This window comes from Chaetodon trifascialis, chromosome 7 (genome assembly GCF_039877785.1).
Source record: "Chaetodon trifascialis isolate fChaTrf1 chromosome 7, fChaTrf1.hap1, whole genome shotgun sequence".
Taxonomy (NCBI): domain Eukaryota; kingdom Metazoa; phylum Chordata; class Actinopteri; order Chaetodontiformes; family Chaetodontidae; genus Chaetodon; species Chaetodon trifascialis.
The window spans coordinates 25,003,013-25,022,183 of NC_092062.1; the positions used below are offsets into that span (position 1 = coordinate 25,003,013).

The following is a 19,171-nucleotide window of genomic DNA, read 5'->3' on the forward strand; positions in this document are numbered from 1 at the left end:
AGTGGGATCGTGAAGGGTCCCAGAGTTTTTATTGTCTCTCTTTGTCTCATCAATTTCCAGCCTGACCATGTCCACCGGAGCAAGATCATGACTTTGCTCAACGAGTCAGACGAGACCTCCCCTCCCTCTTTCCCTCTCTCCTCCCTTGAGCACAATTTCTCCATCTTTGTCACCCATGACCCCTCATACTCCCCCGTATCCTTCCCCACCTCCTCCTCGCTGACGTCCTCCTCCAACTGCACCAGTCCTCCGGCAGCCTCCTCTCCTCCGTACAACTTCTACGCGGTGCTGCTGGTGCTCCTGATCTTCTGCGTGGTGTTCGGTAACGTGCTGGTGTGCGTGGCGGTGTCGCGGGAGCGCGCCCTGCAGACCACCACCAACTACCTCATCGTCTCGCTGGCTGTGTCCGACCTGCTGCTGGCCACGCTGGTCATGCCCTGGGGCGTCTACCTGGAGGTGTGTGTGTGTGCGCGCACTTCATTTTTCCTCTGTTAATATATTGTGTTTCTGTGTTGTCAGCACTCTGACTTTTTTGTTTTGTAAGCAAAAAAGAGGAAACACACCTTCAGCTTGATGCAGTGGGGACTAACAGTGGAGGAGAAAATGGGAATTGAGTGTGTGCTTCTCTAAAAATCATAATTTTTCATTGCAACACACACAAAACAGATGCAGGAACATCAGATGTCAGAGCAGCAATATTACATATGGCAATTTAATGTAATAGGTGTTTTAATAAAATTCAAGGAATCAACTAGAGCTGCAAGGTGTGATTACTTATCTATAGCATATCAATCATTATGATTGATCTGATTAATCATTTTTCAAGAAATAATGATTTGAGCTTCTCAAATGTGCAGATTTGCTTATTTTCTTTACTGTATATATGACCGTAAACTCCATGTCTTTGAATTTGAATACATCCTCTTTGGCTGTGGGATGTTATAACACACATTTGTAAATCATTTCTGACATGCAAAATTAGGCATGAACAAAAACATCGGCACATTGATTACCTATGAAAATAATAGGTACTTGTAGCCCCTGATAAATAAGTCTATACAATGTCAGAAAATATTAGAACAGCTGTTTAAGGTGATGTCATCAGTGGTGCTGCCAAGGGGTGGCCGGGGGGTAGCAGCCACCTGCCCTAAAGTAGTCAATAGTAAAAATAAGATAGCATATTATTATTTATTTGTAACGTTACTATATCTATATTTAATTCCATAGCTCTCATACTGACGTAGTTTTAGTCTATATAATACTACAGCATAATAAAATTTCTGATATTTTTCATTTATGCTGTTGGGTTTTGGAGGAGGCACCGCTGAAGGTCATCAAATAGTCTAAAACCCAAATATGTTCAGCTTACAGTTACATCCGATGAAGAAAAGCAGCAAATCTTCATAACTGAAGAGCTGGAATGAGCAAATGCTTTTTATTTGTTGTCAGAAGAAGAAAGATGTCAGCCAAGGTGTGTGAGTCTGAGCTTTGAGGCATGTGGTTACAGGAAAGCAATGCATTACAGTGCAGTAATGTCAAATATTCATACATTTCATTTAATCATGCAATAATGATGCATGCAGCTCGCCTCCTGCCTGGTTTACGTTCACAGTGGATCTTTGCTGTGTCTGCAGCATCACTGCGTTATTCCAATCCAGCTGCAGCTTCCTGCATTTCAGTCTGTGCTACAGCACAAAGTCCCAGTGTCACAGAGAGGTCTAAAACCCAAAGATAATGAGTTTAATATCACACAAGACAGGACAGGAGGGAATTATGTTTTCACCTCCAGGTTCTGCTGTTCATGCCAATAATCACTGCGGCGGTTGCAGAACAGGTCCAAGAAACTTGCTGAATAAAACAACAAACCTTGAATGATCATTCCAGTCTTTAAAAGACTGAATTACAAACATGGCACAGCACACCATAAACTACTAATGCCTTTTTTAACTGTGATATCAAGGATAAAATTAAACATTCAGCCTCTTTGTGGGTAAATCAGGTCACTTCAGAAGCAAATCATGCAAATGGCATCAAATATTAAATATGTTCTATTAAGCGAACTGAGTGATCCAGCCTGGTTAATATTAATGCTGCCCCACCAGTGTTACAGATATTAAACTGGCCTAAATGAACAAACTGAGTGAAGAGCATACAGAAGTGAATGAAAAGTGGAATAAAGCGTCATGTCAGATTGTGTTTGCCCTGCTCTGTTGAAGGTGGTGGGAGAGTGGCGCTTCAGTCTCATCCACTGCGACATCCTGCTCACCCTGGACGTCATGATGTGCACCGCCAGCATCCTCAACCTCTGCGCCATCAGCATCGACAGGTGGATTCCTCCATTCTCTTTCACTAGCTCGCTCTCTTGGCTGTGTGCGTTTCTCTTTTCTCGATGCGCCTCCTTGTCCTCATTGGACTTCTAACACTTCTAACGTCTCATCATCTTTTCCTGCAATTCATCTCTCTCCAAAACTTCTCTTCAGTCCAGGAAGAAGTCAGCCGAGGATAAATAATTTCAGAGTGATTTTTTTTTTTAGCCAGGAGGAAGACCAAAATAGCAAAGATGACAGTGAATCAATCTGTCATTTCTTTCCTTTTGTACTCGCTCTTAACATGATGCATCCATCATCCTGCTGTCACAGGATGTTTTGTCTTTAAGCAGGTAATGACAGGCCTCCACTGTGTCTTTTTACAGTGTCCTCTGCAGTCATTAGTGTTTGTTCTCTGGGGCTCAAGGAGACTGTGTTTGATGATTGGGCCTTCTACCTGATGCCCTCTTCACGGGTCCAGGGGGAGGTGACCAGACACCCGGCGGCCAAGCCGTCTGCAGCTGCGTCCTCATCGTTCTGACAAAGTGACACATTGAGGCCGCACCAGTTTAGACTTGTGTCATTTGGTGCAATATCTAAGGAGACAGCCTAATTGCTTTGTTGAAGCAGTAGATGATAATATATACGCTGCAGTCAGAAAGCTGTTTTGGCTTGGAGCCGCAGTAATTTGAAGTAAAACAGCCACTACAAGGTTGCTGACGACTTTAATTCGAGGGTGCTTACATCAACATCAGATAGACAGTGTGGGAGTTGTTGGCCTTTTTATGCAACCCTCCAACTGTGGCTGATAGCAAGTAATCAGATAAATTAGCTTAAACCCAAAAAAGTCATATTTTCAGTGTATAATACTGCAGATTTTTAGCCATGCTAACAACATGGCTGTATGGATTTTGTGTTGTCAACTTTCTTGTTAGATTTTACGACTCCTTCAACGACTTCAGTGAACGAGGCAGTGGATGAATCTTAAAGGCTTTAGCGAACCTCTGGCTTTCCTCCAGCACCACCATGAAGTTGACATTTCAGTGAATTATCTCCACAACTATTGGATGTTACAGACAGTCATGTGGTTCATCTAGCGCCACAGCTCAAATTTCACTTTGTCCAGTACTTTGGTCAGTCTGCAAAACTAATGACATTCCCTTCACCCTTTGATGTTTTTTGCTAATTAGCAAATGTTTGCATGCTAATATGCTAAATCACAGCCTCACAGAGCTGCAGCATGGCAGCTACTCTGCAAGGCAATCATGCACAGTATCTCCTTTGGCAGGATTTACGCATTTTAAAATGTTTTACGAAATTCTTCATGCTAAATATTGTGACTTAATTCTGGCAAAATGCAATATTGTAGCTGCATACATCAACAACGTAGAAACTTATACCTTTAGACCAAACAAGTAGTAGACGTTAGGCGTTGTCCTGCACATTACCTGCGTAATTCCTGCGGCACCCCTGCCTGAAACCTATTCCTGAGGTACTTTTTTGGAAGAATTTTTAGACACACAAAAGCACTGCACCTCCAGCATCCATGGACTGCATGATTTTCACACCTGAAAACAACAAAGACTTGCTTTGAATTGAATCTGTTGAAAGCTGAGTTTTGTCTGTAGAGTGTGGGGTATCTCTGTGTTGGCGTCCGTGACCGTCTGCCTCCCATAGGGATTACGGCAACCTGCTGAAGAAGTCCTCTCACACCTGCTTACAGCAGACAGCTTTAATTGGTTTTGACAGACTGGCAAGTGTGTGTGTTGTGTCCTTGTGGTTGTGTAACAGGCAGTGACAGCTTCAGTCTGCTTTGAGAGGAAACTTGAAATTTTTTTTGCATCTCTCTCTGAATCAAGTGCCACAGTTTACTTTGAAATATATGTGGACATGACGCTGGGATAATAGAGTCTGAAAATGCATTAATATGTATTTGTTCTCTGTTGATGCATGTGTTCAAATGCACCATGAGTGAGTGTGCGTGAGAGGCATTTCGATGTGTTTTCCGTGAGCTTCACGCATCTACGTGTGCGTGTTCTTTTGCAGATACACAGCAGTCGCCATGCCGATGCTCTACAACACCAGATACAGTTCCAGGAGGAGGGTGGCCGTGATGATTGCTGTGGTGTGGTTCCTCTCTTTTGCCATCTCCTGCCCTTTGCTGTTTGGACTCAACAACACTGGTAACAGCTGCATCTGATCTCCCCCACTCACTCGTTCGGGTGTTGTTAGCTCGACCCAGGCTGCAGTTTTAGTGCTTGGTCACTCCACAACAAGGCACGGCAGATTCTCACGTCCTCACAGAGCAGCTGATGCTGGAGGCTTGCTGATGTAGTGGCTATTTGTGGGTGGTGTAGTACTCTACGGTCAGCACCATGGTGCAAACTGGTCATAAATTCACATATCATAGTTCAAGATTTGCTCGAGCAATCCACTGAAATGAACTGACTCTTGTCCGAAATTTAAATGTCATAAATGCTGCTCTAAATTTGAGTTTATTGGAGGAAGCAATGGTTCCCAACCTGTGGGCTGTATAATTATAAAGTACAACATATAATTGTTGAATACAGCATGTAATTTTCAGTATGGTTGTTAAAGTAAGCATGATAGCCATCCTAATCATACTGTGTTGCTTTTAAGTATCTGGCAGTATGAGGGCATTTAGAAATGGTCCTCCATTATCACAGCCTGTAATCCTTGCTTTGTTTTTAGGGAAGAATACCACCAATGACTTCCACCCACCCACACATTACAAGACTGGACTTTTTGAGGGGGAAAAAGCTTTTGCATTTCACTTCCATTACAGAGCCTTGTTGCAGGTGCAGCGTCTACTGCAGGCGCCACTGGGTCGCCACCGTGGTCGGTCATAAATGTGGCCTGTTTCACACCAATGCAGATTAAAGCACAAAAAGTCTCTTCTTTTAATCTTTGCTCATTTAGAAACAGGAGATTGGCTAGTTTAATGCCAAGCTGTTGATGATTTTTTTTTAATTTAGGGGTATTCTGTCGTTGTGCTTCATGGTCCTCTGAAGTGTGCTTCAGAAAAGGAAAGCCTCAACTCACTAATAGACCAGAATTCACACTGTCTCATGCACACGCACAGCTGCTGCAATATCCAGGTCCATCTGTCCCTGAATTTGATGATTAATCTTTGATGAGACAATAAAAAAGAAAAAGAAACATACATCTGCTCAGTCAATAAATCTTAGCATGCAGTAAATGAGCACACTTTAGACTTAAATACCCATTATCACAGACACACAGACCATTAAGTGACATTTCCATATGTTGTTGTCACTGAGGAATGACGTCCGCCCTGCAAACAAGTGCGCACACACACACACACACACACACACACACACACACACACACACACACACACACACACTCACTGTTATCCTCTCACAAAGGGAGCAGGAGGGGATGTTCAGCTGCTAACCTCTGCCTTAATGACAGCAGCTGCGAGGAGGGACTCCAGCTTTGAATGTGCTCACACTGAACTGAAAGGAAACCACTTGTGGTTCTGACATGCGGCAGCCTCAGTTATAGATCCAAACACAGCAAGATACTGAAAGACGTAAGATCAAACTGAGAAAAATATTCAGTCTCCTCAGCAAAGGTTGGCTCATAGATGACAACATGTAGATTTCCATTCAGTCCTTACGTCAGTGTGTGCATGTGTTGAAGCATTTCAGCTGTCGGTCCATTTAGTAGCTGGTCTTAAGCTTTAGAACACATGGTCTTCATTTCCCATTTTTATGAATCTGTAAATGTTTAAGTTTCCCTCTTGTTCATGTTTGCATAAAAGCTGAGGTTCGTTCTTGACCTTGAAACAAATAATTTCAAGGATCAAGGTTCAAGGTTTTGGGAGATACACTGATTTGCTTTACAGCTGGATGTGAAATTGACACCATATCTGTGCAGGAAATATGAAGCCACAGACAATTAGCTTATTTTATTAGCATAAAGACTGGAAGCAGGGGGATGCAGCTAGCATAAGTCTGTCTTAAGCTAAAAACCACCTGCTAGCACCTCTAAAGCTCACTAAGTACAAGTTGTATCTCACTGGTTTTATAAGAGCTGTGTGCTTCACTACTTCTTGGCACTGAAACTTTGATAAGAGCCAAGCTAGCCTTTTGACCTCTGTTAATGCTAAACTAGGCTAACCATCTTTTGGCTATCGATCCCCTCATCCAATTCTCCGTAAGCATATTCCCCAAAATCAAGCCAAACTATTCCTTCCATTTCTGTTTCGTGTAAATTGACAGAACTGAAACAGAGGCTTGTTTTCCTCTCTCTCCCCTGCATTAGCCAGCCGGGAAGGCACCACGTGCAGCTTTGCCGATCCGGCCTTCGTGGTGTACTCATCTGTCGCCTCCTTCTACGTTCCCTTCATTGTCACTTTGCTGGTGTATGCGCAGATCTGCGTGGTGCTGCGCAGGCGAGGCAGACGCACCGCCCCGCCACGTAGACACGGCCTGCACGCTCAAGGCGGGTCTGAGGCAGCAGAAGGCCATCGACACAGGAAGGTACGGGCGCAAAGATGGACGTCAACTACCAAAACCCTCAAAAAATTTGAGGGACCCTAATCAAAACTGTTTGTTTTGCACTCTATTTCAGTCACAACATTTTGATTCAAGCTATAGTAGCAGTTTGCTATATATAAATGCTATATGTTGCTCTCTTCCCTTTCAGAATAAGTGCACACAACCAGAGGATGTGAAGTTGTGCACCCTGATCCTGAGGCCCGCCACCGCCGGCCCACAGCGCAAGAAAGTGGTGAGTTTCTTGACTCAAACGGCCACTTTCCCTTCACCTCCACCATCTTTCTCATACAGCCTGCTGCCTGCCTCAGTTCCCTTCTTTCGCCTTTTGCTTCATCTTTACAAGCGTCTGCACCTTCATTTGTCCCCCGATGCTTACCTCCCTCCTTCGTCCCTCTCTGTGTGTCAGACCTTGGTGAAGGAGGCGTTGGTTCACCCCCTCGAAGTGGAGCCGGGTCAGTTCCTGCCACAGACCGAGCAGAGCCTGGCTACTCCCCCACCTCCTCCTCCTCCTCCTCCTGCTCCTCCTGTTCCACAAACCTCCTCCCACTCTGTACGGGCCAGGATCTCCTTGGCCATCTCAGTTGGACCTGCCCCGGTTCTTCCCTCGACCGTGACACGATCGGCCCTGACGCCTCGGCCCCCGACCCTTGAGGATGGCATGAGGGGCCGTGAAGGGTGGAGGGAGCGCAGCAGTGGCAGAGAGAGATGGGGCATCACCAAGGAGAGGGTCAGAGGGAGGCTGTCGCAGCAGAAGGAGCGGAAGGCAACGCAGATGCTCGCTATCGTGCTCGGTGAGCAGAGGGATGTACAGAGTAATGGATGAGGGGTTTTTGACCATGTGCACGTACTCAGTACACTTTCAGCCTGTCTGACTCTGTGTGTGCACCGAGCTGACAACTTTTATCTGAACAAATGAGTCCACATGAATTATGGAAGCATCAAAAAGAATTTAGTGTTGTTTTGATCTATTTAGTTATATCTAATATTATCTGCTGATGCTTCATATGAAGTAAATAATTGCAAATGTAATTAAATTCCTGCAAGTTGTTAAATTCCACCTGACATTACCGACTATACTTGATTTCCTTTAGGTCATTATCGAGATGAAGAGGTCATTATTTAAAGTTTTTATTGTTTAAAAAATATATAATGAAAATAGTTAAAGAGAAACTAGTCTTAAAATGTGATTATAAAATACCTTTTGATAGATGAACACTGCAGTTTTACAGGTTTTTTCTTTCCATCCACTTTAACTCCCCCTCTCTGTCACCCGAGGCAGTGTGCAGCTTTGCTGGTTTCAAGAGCATCAACTGCAGTTGTCAGTGTCAGCGTCTTCTTGTAGCAGGAAACACAACAACCTTCGGCTGAATGAGGCAGAAAATAAGGCAGAAAATCTGTTTAAAACGATCTCTTCCTTTTAAGACGTCAGGTTAGATTTTCTGTAAAAAGTAGCTTAAAACTGAAAACAATGAGCCTTTTCTATTCTGAAGTTTTGGATGCATATTTGCCGAAAACTTTTAAGCTTCACCTCTTTTAGTAAGAGACACATGGTTGACATCCATGGCACCAGTTTTAATGGCCTCCGCTGTATATTCAGCCATGTGTGCGAGCAGCTCGTTACAGCCCCTGCCTTGTTTATTGTTAGGCAGCGACCTCTAGTGGCTGTAATAATTATGATGGGAACAAAGGAGGACGTCTGGTGAAAAGAACAAGAAAGTCTACATATGGAGGTGGTGGGGTGGATGGATGGGTCAAACAAACTTTCACGCCGGAGACGGCTGTTCGTATCGAGAGTCAGTGCTAACTTATGTACTGTACTTAAAGGTCCAGTGTGTAGCATTTAGTGACATCTAGTGGTGAGGTTACAAATTGCACCTGAACACCCCTCGCCTCACCCCGCCTTTCCAAGCGTGTAGGAGAAACTACAGTGGCTGCAAAACTCACGAAAAGGTTTGGTTTGTCTTTTCTGGGCTACCGTAGAGCATCATTCTAAGATTTAAAAAAAAAAAAAATACAGTTATTTTCTGCTAATAGAAGAAGAAATCTACAGTGGTCCTTTAAGTTACGTCACATACATAACAATAATGTGCTCATTTTGACCCAAATCCTGATCTTTTAGGCAACAAAACACCTGTTGCTGGCACCAACAGTCATATCTTGTTTTGGGAGTCACTGACAATCAGTGTATTCAGTCATTTAGGTATGAGGATGTGCTGTTTATCATCTCTCTAGCTATTGTTTCAGCTGATTGTCATGATTCTGTGTGAATCACGATTGCAGGAGTTGGTGGGATATTTCATGAATATATCCCTGCACACACACACTCACACACTCATCCTCTAATCCACTTCCTGTCCCTGTTTCCAAGGCGTGTTCATCATCTGCTGGCTGCCTTTCTTCCTGACACACGTGCTGAAGGCCCACTGCAGGAGCTGCTGTATCTCACCTTCGCTTTACAGCGCCGTCACCTGGCTGGGATACCTCAACAGCGCCGTCAACCCTGTCATCTACACCACTTTCAACATCGAGTTTCGCAAAGCCTTCATCAAGATCCTGCACTGCTGAGAACTGGAGAGATGAGTCAACTGTCAAGCTTGAGATCAGAGGTGAGAGAGTGGAGAGGGAGGGAGAGAGTAAAGGGAAAGAAGTTGGGGCGGCTTTGACACTTAGAGACAGTAGATTGGGCTTAAGTGATACAAGCTTCATGGAAAAGATGAGAAAAATGTAACCAGCAGCTCAGAGAGGACTGAAGAAAGACAGAAAACATGGCACGCGGAGGGAATGAAAACAGACACTACTTGACGATCGCAGAAAGAAAGTGGGTGACAGGTAACAGACGGCTACAAGAAACACAAACACCACTGGATGTAGTTAAGGAAGAAGACATGCACTGCAGTGTGTACATACAGTCTGAAAAGGGAATATCTGAGGATCTCTCCACAGCATCCTGACTGAAAGACGTGACTGTTTTTCCAAAGCTCGACCTGTGTCAGACGGTAGCTGTTGTATTCTCTTGTTAACGGCACCTTGTTATTTGTTTGCACATGCTCATCTCGGAGGGCTGGAATACGTCAAGACAAAAAAAACTCTCATACCCAAGGCTCAATAATTTCCCCAAACTTTGAAAACCCACTAAAGTTTCATCAATGAAGAGTTATTGACTGAGCGCACATACGAAATCAGCAGTCAGCGAGGAGAGCGTTCATCGGACTTCATGTGTACAGTCGCTTTAATTGAGTGTGCATACATGTAAATGCATTTAGTGTTGTAAATAATAATATTACTGTTTTAGAAGAGAGACCATAAGTATTGTGCAGACCACTGATGATGATAATATAAACATTTTCTTTCATTGCTTATTGTGTTTTGAAATGATCGGCGTCACAATGAAATGACAGCTTCCTAAAATCCTAAAGGAGATTTTTTTTTTTTTTTTTTTTTTGCCCACGATGCACCACATACTGTTTTTCTAGGAAACACATCTACGAAGTACAAATGTCAAGCAATTTAGAAATCCTTTATTTATAGGACTGTAAAGTGTATTTTACTCCCCCCTGCCTTGGCACAGAGGTAGTTAAAGCACTAACTGTGTGCAGTTACGCAGGTGTTGTGCACGTTTGAGCGGTTGGTATTCAGACAGAGCTCCGCATGCACACTGAGGATTTCTGAATGATCTTTGTTTTATTTAAAGCCTTCACCCTTTTTCATCAATATGGTGCAAAATCTCACCGTGGGCTTTTTTCACTGTTTTTTAATACCAACACTGTAAGATTTTGTGTGTGTGCGTGCATGTGTGTGCGTGTGTGCCTTCCCTTTCCCAAAAGATTCAGGCAGGCTGTGTTGAATATTTTAAAGATTCTTTGGCACCTGTGCCCCTGAAATATATTTTTTTCCCTTTTGGTTACTTTAAAAATTCATACAAGCACATCCTGCCACTGAACACTGGTAGAGCTGTGCTTTCACTCCACTTACAACTATGTTGATGCTGTGATACCAATCTGTACTCTTACTAGAATGTCAGCTAGCCTAAAGTCAGTCTATGATTAAAAATAATTGTTTTAAAGGAATAGCTTTGGATTTGGGGAAATATTCAGTTTCTTGCCAAGAGTGAAATGATATATGCGATAAATATGAGGCTGGAGTCGGGAGACTGTTAGCTTAGCTTAGCGATAAAGAGTTGAAACAGGGGAAACAGCTAGCCTGGTTCTCTCTGGAGATAACATCCACCTTATAGCAGCTCTAAAACTTATTAATAAACACTTTGTAATGTGGAGTCTCCGCAATCTATAAGTGAAAACAAGACTCCAGGACATCACTGCCCCAGGCCAAGAGAGTGCAGCATATAACCCCTGTAAAACCACTGTATTTCCATTTTATACTTTGTTTTTTGCATGTTTGACAGAAACAAGAATTAGTTGTCAATTAGCATCTTAGCATCTCACCTTACAAGCATCTTTAGAGATGCTTGTAAGGTGATTTTCTTTACTTTAAGACAGAGTCAGGCGAGCTGTTTATCTCCAGTCATTTTGCTAAGCTAAGCTAACTGGCTTCTGGCTCCTGGTTTACCTTTAACAGCCAAAGTTTCATTGAGAAAAAGTTCAAGCATCCTTGTGCCAGAAAGTTTAAAGGAGTCTGAGGATATGAAAGTTTAGTTGTGACCAGCAGCTCCCTGACAGGAGCTCTGCTGTCCTGCTCATAAACCCAACAGATGTGCCTCTCTGCACACGACGAAACAATGCTATTAAGCTCCAATGCTGCTGCACGTTGAGAGCTGTTGTGGAGAAGCTGAGCTAGAGGTCCATCTCTGCCCTGACTGATACCACGGGGAGGGCTGGAAGAGCTCTCTGCGTCTGAGGAGTTCAGATTGGTGAGAGTTGCCAGTCTGCCTTATTGGAGTAAACAAGGACTCTGACACCAATGCTGGAGCAAATGAGGCCTGCGCGCTTTATTTATTCATTCATTCAGTCAGTGTCATGTGCAGGTGGGGAGGACGCGGCACCTCGTTTGTGTTATGAACAACAAGCAAGCAACCCTCTGGCATTTTTAAAGCTTCAGCGCAGGAATGTTTGTGTCGAATTTTACTTGTAAAGTTTAGAATTATGGTTGAATGTAAAGATGTATTATAGATCATTCATCTGCAGTGCACAAAACACGTCATCAGCAGCTCAGGAAATACAGGAGAAGAGCAGTTTGTACATATATATATATATACTGTATGTATATATTTAAATTTTCCGTTGGAGAAATACTTTCTTTTGTTTTATTTTTACGCTCATGCCATGGCAGGTGGCGATGTCTGCCTTTTGGTGCAGACTGAGATACATCAGCATCTATTAAGGTGACATTTTGTTCAACATTCATGGTCCCCAGTGGATGAATCCTTTGGTGATCGCCTGACTTTTCCTCCAGCGCCACCTTGATTTCACCTTTGTGGTTTTGAGTAAAATGTCTATTTTACTACTGGACTACTGGATTGGATGGCGATGATTATGGTACAAACATACTCTGTTTCCTTCAGGATGTAATAACTTTGATGATCCCTCCACTTTCCCTCCTGCGCCATCATCAGGTCAAGTTTTAATTGGTCCACTTTGGATACCTCCACTAAAGAACCAACAACATTCCCATCGGCCTCAGCTGTACTTTGTGATTAGTGTTGACTCGCAAATGTTAGCATGCTAATAGTGTAAACATACCTTCTAAACATCATCATGTTTGCATGTTAGCGTGCTGACGTTAGCATTTATCTAAAAGCCTCACAGAGCGTATTTTTTCTCTTTGCTTTGAGAAATCTGCCTGTCTTGTGTTTTTCAAGTTATTTACTTAATCACATAAATGTGTCCTGTTTTGTCTGTTTGTTAAATAAAATGTCATGTTTTTGTGTTATTGTTCTGTGGAAATGATGAATTGCTGTTTTGACTCTGAAAAGCTCTGCTCTTTTTTTGCTCATTTTCTTGGAAAACCTTCTCTCGTCCAGCTGTTTTGTGAAATGTCTTTTGCACTCCGGGTCCATCATGTTGACCGTGCTGCAGACACAGTGACCCACAGGCGATGCGGTCGTGTCTCCTATACCATGTTTGATCTCTGAAGTGAACTCAGCAGTGTAACGTAGAAGATGCTGAGTAACATCATGACTGGGGTTCTTTGTCGCTGCCGGCACCTTGCGCTGTCAGGTGCAGTAACGTGATAGGACGAACAAAATCCCCTTGAGAAGACTGGACACACACACACAGACTCGTACACACAAGTATGCCTCTTCAGATTCATAACAGGAGTATGATTGTTGGATACATATCTTTCAACTATGAGAAATTCAACTCCTTCACTCTGTGTATGTGTGTCAGTTCGTGCTGCCATTATGTTCTTCAGTACTTGTGAGTGGGAGCAATTCAGTGGTGTGGTGTACATTACCCTCTGTTGTTAAACTCTGACCCAAGCTCACAATTATCCCCATGCATATTTCATAGACGCCCGATGACAAGAGTGCATGTATCTGTTACTGACCTGCTCCCTGTTCTGACCAGAGGAGGACGATTAGGGTGGAGAGGGAAGAAGAACGGGCTGGAAGGAGAAGGAGGAAGATGTTGAAGGGGGTGGCATAATGAAAGGATTATGTGATAACTGAGGAGAGGAGGAGGAGGAGGAGAGCGGAACATTCACAAGAGTAGAGGTGACAAAGCTGAAGATGATGGATTTAGAGTGACGGAGCAGATGTCTTTGGATTAAAGGTGCAGCAGAGTGAGCCGCTGTTTTCGGTGTCTTGTCGCTGACGGTGCAACAGTGAGGCGTTTCTCTTCCACGCTGTGGTACAAGCTGCTTTAATAAGTGGAGGAGACACTTTCGGAAGAACAATCTCACGCATGCAAATGAAGTTGGCCCATGCAAATCTGTACGGTTGACATTCAGGTGAGAGCGCTTGAGGAAATGTTTGTGTGGGAGTGGGCTGAAAGTATGATGTGATGTGATGTGAAGTGAAGTGAAGATATGAGCCAGTTGTGGAAAAATAAGCTCTCAAAAACAGGAAAAGAACAGTAACATGGGGAAATATTACCCAGAATAAGCAAAATTATCTGCCAATCGAACAGGAAAACTTCACTTATCAAGATTTTTAAAACAAGTAAAACTATCTCGTCTCAACGAACCCACGGGTAACTTAAAAGTGGTGCAGCCAGACTAAAAACAAGTACATTTGTCAGGATACAAAGCAGTTTTGTACTCGTCTGTTGATCAAACAGCTTTATAATTCTGGAAGTTCTAGTTTCAGTTAATAAAATCTCTGTGAAATTATGATCTGTTTCTAGGATAATTCTGGATATAGCTCATAATTCTCATGACAATACTCTTTGTGGCCTTGTTTTGCATTTTCTCAATTAGATTTGTTTGGATTTATTACTGTTTGCCTCAGAGCATGCATGTATTTGGATGTTATCCAAGTCATCCTTTTTAACTTCTTTTGGGAAAATCTGTTTACTTCCATCCCCTAATTTAACAATACGTCATTAGAAAGAACCAATCTGACATTTGCTTACAAATAAGCAATAAAAAAAATAAAATCATTGATTAAAGTGGCCACATCAGATTATATATAATTCACTTATGTTTCTTATTTTGTTCAAATCAGAATTGGCTTTATTTGCTATGATGTGCACACATACGTGAATCTGACTCATTGCTGTCAGGAACAGACATGCATCTAAGAACAACAAATACTGAGCTAATAGAGATAAAGAGTGATCAGGACTGTAATGTACTGCAGTACATTAAAAAGAAAGATGTATGTCATGATCATGTGGCACAGTATCTTAGCGTCCTCTTTGAAGCATTATTCCCAGCTCACATTGCTGCTTTTGTTTCTTTTGCAGGACTCAGCTGAGGATTCGGGGTTTCCTCAGCTCGGCCATGGCTCAAATCCAGCAGGTCTTACCCAGACCAGCACACATATGCTCTTAATCAGAACCCACAAGATACACACTATCACCCCAAACAACATGAACCATACCTGCAAACATACGCTGCACTTCATGACAGCTACCAGCGACTTTACAAGTATGGATTTCCAGGCCCAGACAGGGAGCACCTCTGATGCACAGCAGCCAGCTGTTGTGTCAGCCTTTCCGTCCCCTGAGCACTGGTCGTCAACATCTTTTCAAAGTCCGACCAGTCATGAAGTATTGAGCATATCCTCTCTGGTCCCTCCTACGATCCTCACACTCGTGCCTCACTATAAACCTGCAGCCAATGGAAACTCGCACCCAGAGCCTCCAGCTTTTTCTGAAGTAACATCAGAGCCTGAACTTTCATCTTCTCCTTCTGGGTCCTCAGAGGCCAAAGATCAAAAAAACCTGACTTCACCACTTCCTTGTAGTTGTAGTCTCCAGGAAGTTCAGCAGAGGAAGCCATCTGATGGAGGCCCACTGGAGGAAGGATCAGTGGCTCTCATGTTACCCAAAGACCCCCCTGAAGAAGTGCCAGGTATGGCAATACTTCATTATTTCATTGTGGAGGTTTGATGAGGCCATGACATGGACACATCTTTGTCCATGCTGCTGCTGAAAGATGGATGAGAGCTTTGTAATCACTCTCATATCTGTTCACTGTGAAGTAAAGCAGCCAATTAGCTTAGTTTAGCTTATCTTAGCTTAGCATACAGACGAAACGATTGAAACAGCTGGCCGTGGTCCATTTTAAGGTAACAGCATCTGCCTACCAGCACCTCTAAAGATCACTAAATATAATGTCATATCTCATTTATGTAATCTTGACCAAACCAAAGTTAGGCTAGACTTTAGAATCAGACTTCATGCTAAGATAAGCTAATCAGCTGCTGGCTCCAGTTCTGGAGACTCATAAGTGGTATTGATAAGCTCTAACTAACAAAGTGTTGGGATAAGTATAGTGTATATCCCAAAATTTTGAACTATTCGGAGTGATGATTTCTAACTAACAGGGATTGTCGAAACCATGACATACATATTTAATATGACAGAATGAAATATCCTGCATTAACAAAACGCATTGTTTTATGGGTTCACATTCAGAAGGCTGTTAATTAACTGAACCTCTCTCCCGGATTGAGACAGAGGAAATTAAATGAAATTAGAGTCCGAATCTGTCAGGTCTGATTGGGACCCATCGAGTGCAGTCTGACAATTAAGGCTGTAATTCCTTTTCTGAAATGACTTATTGACTGTGTGCTTTAATGAAATGCTGTGTGAAGTTTCTGGTATCATTAGTGAATTAGTTTTTACACTTGACGTGAAGATGCTTTAAACTTAAGGTCATGCCAGCGGCAAAGCTTGAGGGAAAGCAGCGTCGATCTGTCCGTGCATCACTTTGGTTCAGCCTGAAATTTCTCAACAAACACGTCATGGATTGGGCGTAAATGTTGCACAGACCTTCCTGGTGCACAGAAGATAAAGCCTGCTGACTTTGGTGGTCCTCTGACTTTTCCTTTCACGCCACAATCAGGTTTACAGTTGGGACTTTGGCTGAAATGTCTCAATATGTGTTTGATGGACTGCCATGAGTTTTGCCATTCGTGAATTTTAATAAATGATGATCTTCATCTATCGCCATCATCAGATCAACATTTTGCACAGCTAACGACATTCCCATCATCCTCAGCTGTTGTTTGTCTTTAGTACTAATTAGCAAATCTTTGCATGGCAACACACTAAATTGTCTGTAGACTCTTTGTCTTATGATTGTTGCCCTTAAATCAAAATAATAATCCCCTGCTGCATCTCTGATACTCAGTTAGCAGCTAAATTCTTTAGCCATGCAGCTGAGTGAGAGTGTCCACATTAATGATCTACGTACATCAGCATTGCACCACTGAAAATCTGAGCTGTCAGTACAGATAATTAATCCCTGAGGATAGATTATTCAGTGTGTATCTTGAAACAAAAATACATAGCCAACAGCCCATATAGTAAAAAATCTGAACGCAAAAGATGTGAGGCGATGATGTTTCTGAGGGATAAGCACATTCCCAGTTTCTTCATCCGCACACAGGTCTGCACATTCAGCTCCTCCAGCTGTCCTTTCAAGTGATAGAGCTTTTTATCCTTTACAGTCACATATAACACAGTGATTATCTGCCTTGCCAGTCCTTTGAAGGTGCTTCTGCTTCATCTCCTTTCACGATCCTATTGATATAGTGTCCCATATATAAGCATCATGTTACACGCTAGGTCTCTTGACAGTGTTTTCCTAAAAGATAGATCATTGCTGCCACCCCCATAGGATTGTTTCCACTCTGTGCTGTTCTATAACTTCTGGAAATGGGTGTGATTTCTTAATGCTCGCTATTTTTCAGCCTCTCCTTAGGAAGCAACCTTAATCCATTTGCTTCCACAGAATGACAGAGCCATCCAGGTGTTCCTGACACCGGCATCCCTTCTATCCAAAGCCTCGCGCAGAGAGGTTTCTTATCAGCTCTCGGCCGAGATAGATGCTGCTACATTTCTCAAGAGTTTTTCAGGGCAGCAATAACACCATAATGTGGGACGGTGCTGCTGAGAAATCAATTTTATTGCCATTTCACCACAACGTGGCCTCTGACACTATTACCCATGATATCTTACATAGCTCATTGCAAACGCATTCTCATACCGCCCGAGATTGGATTGCATCAAGTCAAGCAAATAGAAAATACTGACTATCGACCAGTGAAAGTGTTTCATTATCATCCCCGCAGGTCTATTCTCAGACCTTTGATATTAATTATCCCTCTCATGTGTATCTTTTATCATTTTAATTGTGCAGTTTACCAACACCATGTCAGCCATGTGGACAGTTTTATCTATGATCCCTGTCTCTCCAGTCTGGACATGAACGCTGGATTCTGGTGTCGCAGCCCTGCACTTTGTACGCCTTCCATCCAACCCCGACCGCCGTCCTGCAACTCCAGCGTGTTACATGAAATGTCGCGTTTCATTCCCTCAAACAAACATTGACTCTGAACGTAATCCAGGCTGCAATTACATTTACCGACACAACGTAATTATGAATGCAAATTATGTGTATATAAGTGTCATTTCTGGGAGACAGAGTTGATCTCATGATAACTGATGATGTAGACGGATTAGATGTTGGTCAGGTTGTGAGTAGATTGCACAACATTGAACACAACATAAAGCAGCTCTTTTTTTCCTTCATGTTAACAAACTCTAAATTCAATCTGTTTATCTCTTCGTGGTTTGGAAAGAATTATAAATAATCAAATCCTTTCATTTCATTGTCTCTCGTTTGTTTTAGTCAGCCCACTGTGTCTCAGCTTCAGGCACGTCGTGGAGGATAAACCCAGCTTAGCAGCTTATCTTCCATTTTCATTTAATGAATAGCATTTGTCGGTCTTTTTTAGCCTGGCGCATATTCGCGGCATGCAGTTTTTCAGAGCACATAGGATCAAACTGATAGACGCTATTCAAGGGAAAGGCCTTTTACGCAAGAGGCATAAATTACCAGCACAGTTCATGAAAAACTCACCTTAGCATTTAACACAACACCACCATCAGTCCCCCTGCTGCTGCTGCAGAATGCTGCCGTGAGGCTTTTATCAAAAGCTAGAGAAGTTCCATGTTACACCACCTGAGATGATGTCAGTCAAGCATAAAATTGATTTCAACTTTTTTTTTTTTTTTACCTACTAGGCATTGCATGCAGCTCATGCTTTACCTCATATCATGAATGTGTTCTGTCCTGCGTGAGCTTTCAACAGAGTCGGCTCAAAGACCCCAGGGCAGCTTCCCCCTTCACGCGAGACTGAGCAGCTAATCCTCTTTTTTTAAGAAATGTCCTCCAACGTACCTTTTCTGTCATGCCCTCTCGTCCTCTGTGCTGTGTGTTGTGAGTGCATTTTGTGCTGTGTATTCATAAAGTTGATGCTGCTTTATAGTTGAGTCTCTAAGTGTCTCTAATGTTTTCTAAGACAGTGTGAAAGTAAGCATACAAAGAATGATTGCCTGAATCTGCAGCTCCCTTCGACTTTATGGAGCTTTATTGCAAGTTTCAGCTCATTGTAATGTTTTGGTTCGTTAAAATCGCTCTGATGGTGTCGTTTCCAGCCACACACGGCAGCTGCTTTCAGCAAAAAAAAAAAAACTCTAAAAACCGACTGTAAACTCCCTGCTCAGCCCCAACCACGAGACTGATAAGGTAACAGATAAGGTGGCGAACCCTGTGGAGTAATTAGCAGCTGAAATGAGAGGGATTTGCATTCGCCAAGTGGCCAAAACACCACTCCGAATGAACGATGTTGCTCAATAATGACTGGATGTACAAATACACAACTGTTTGCTTCTGCTGCTCCCACTT

At 42.9% G+C, this 19,171-nt stretch overlaps 1 protein-coding gene across 1 annotated transcript; it reads left to right on the top strand.

Annotated features, from left to right (window-relative positions):
- The first annotated feature begins 87 nt into the window (after positions 1-87).
- Positions 88-9,534, top strand: drd2l (dopamine receptor D2 like). The gene is made up of 7 exons (XM_070966398.1): positions 88-456; positions 2,217-2,326; positions 4,353-4,489; positions 6,618-6,835; positions 7,002-7,085; positions 7,260-7,644; positions 9,222-9,534. The coding sequence occupies exons 1-7, from the start codon at positions 88-90 to the stop codon at positions 9,416-9,418; spliced, it is 1,500 nt and encodes a 499-aa protein (XP_070822499.1). The 3' UTR covers positions 9,419-9,534.
- The last annotated feature ends 9,637 nt before the right edge of the window (positions 9,535-19,171 follow it).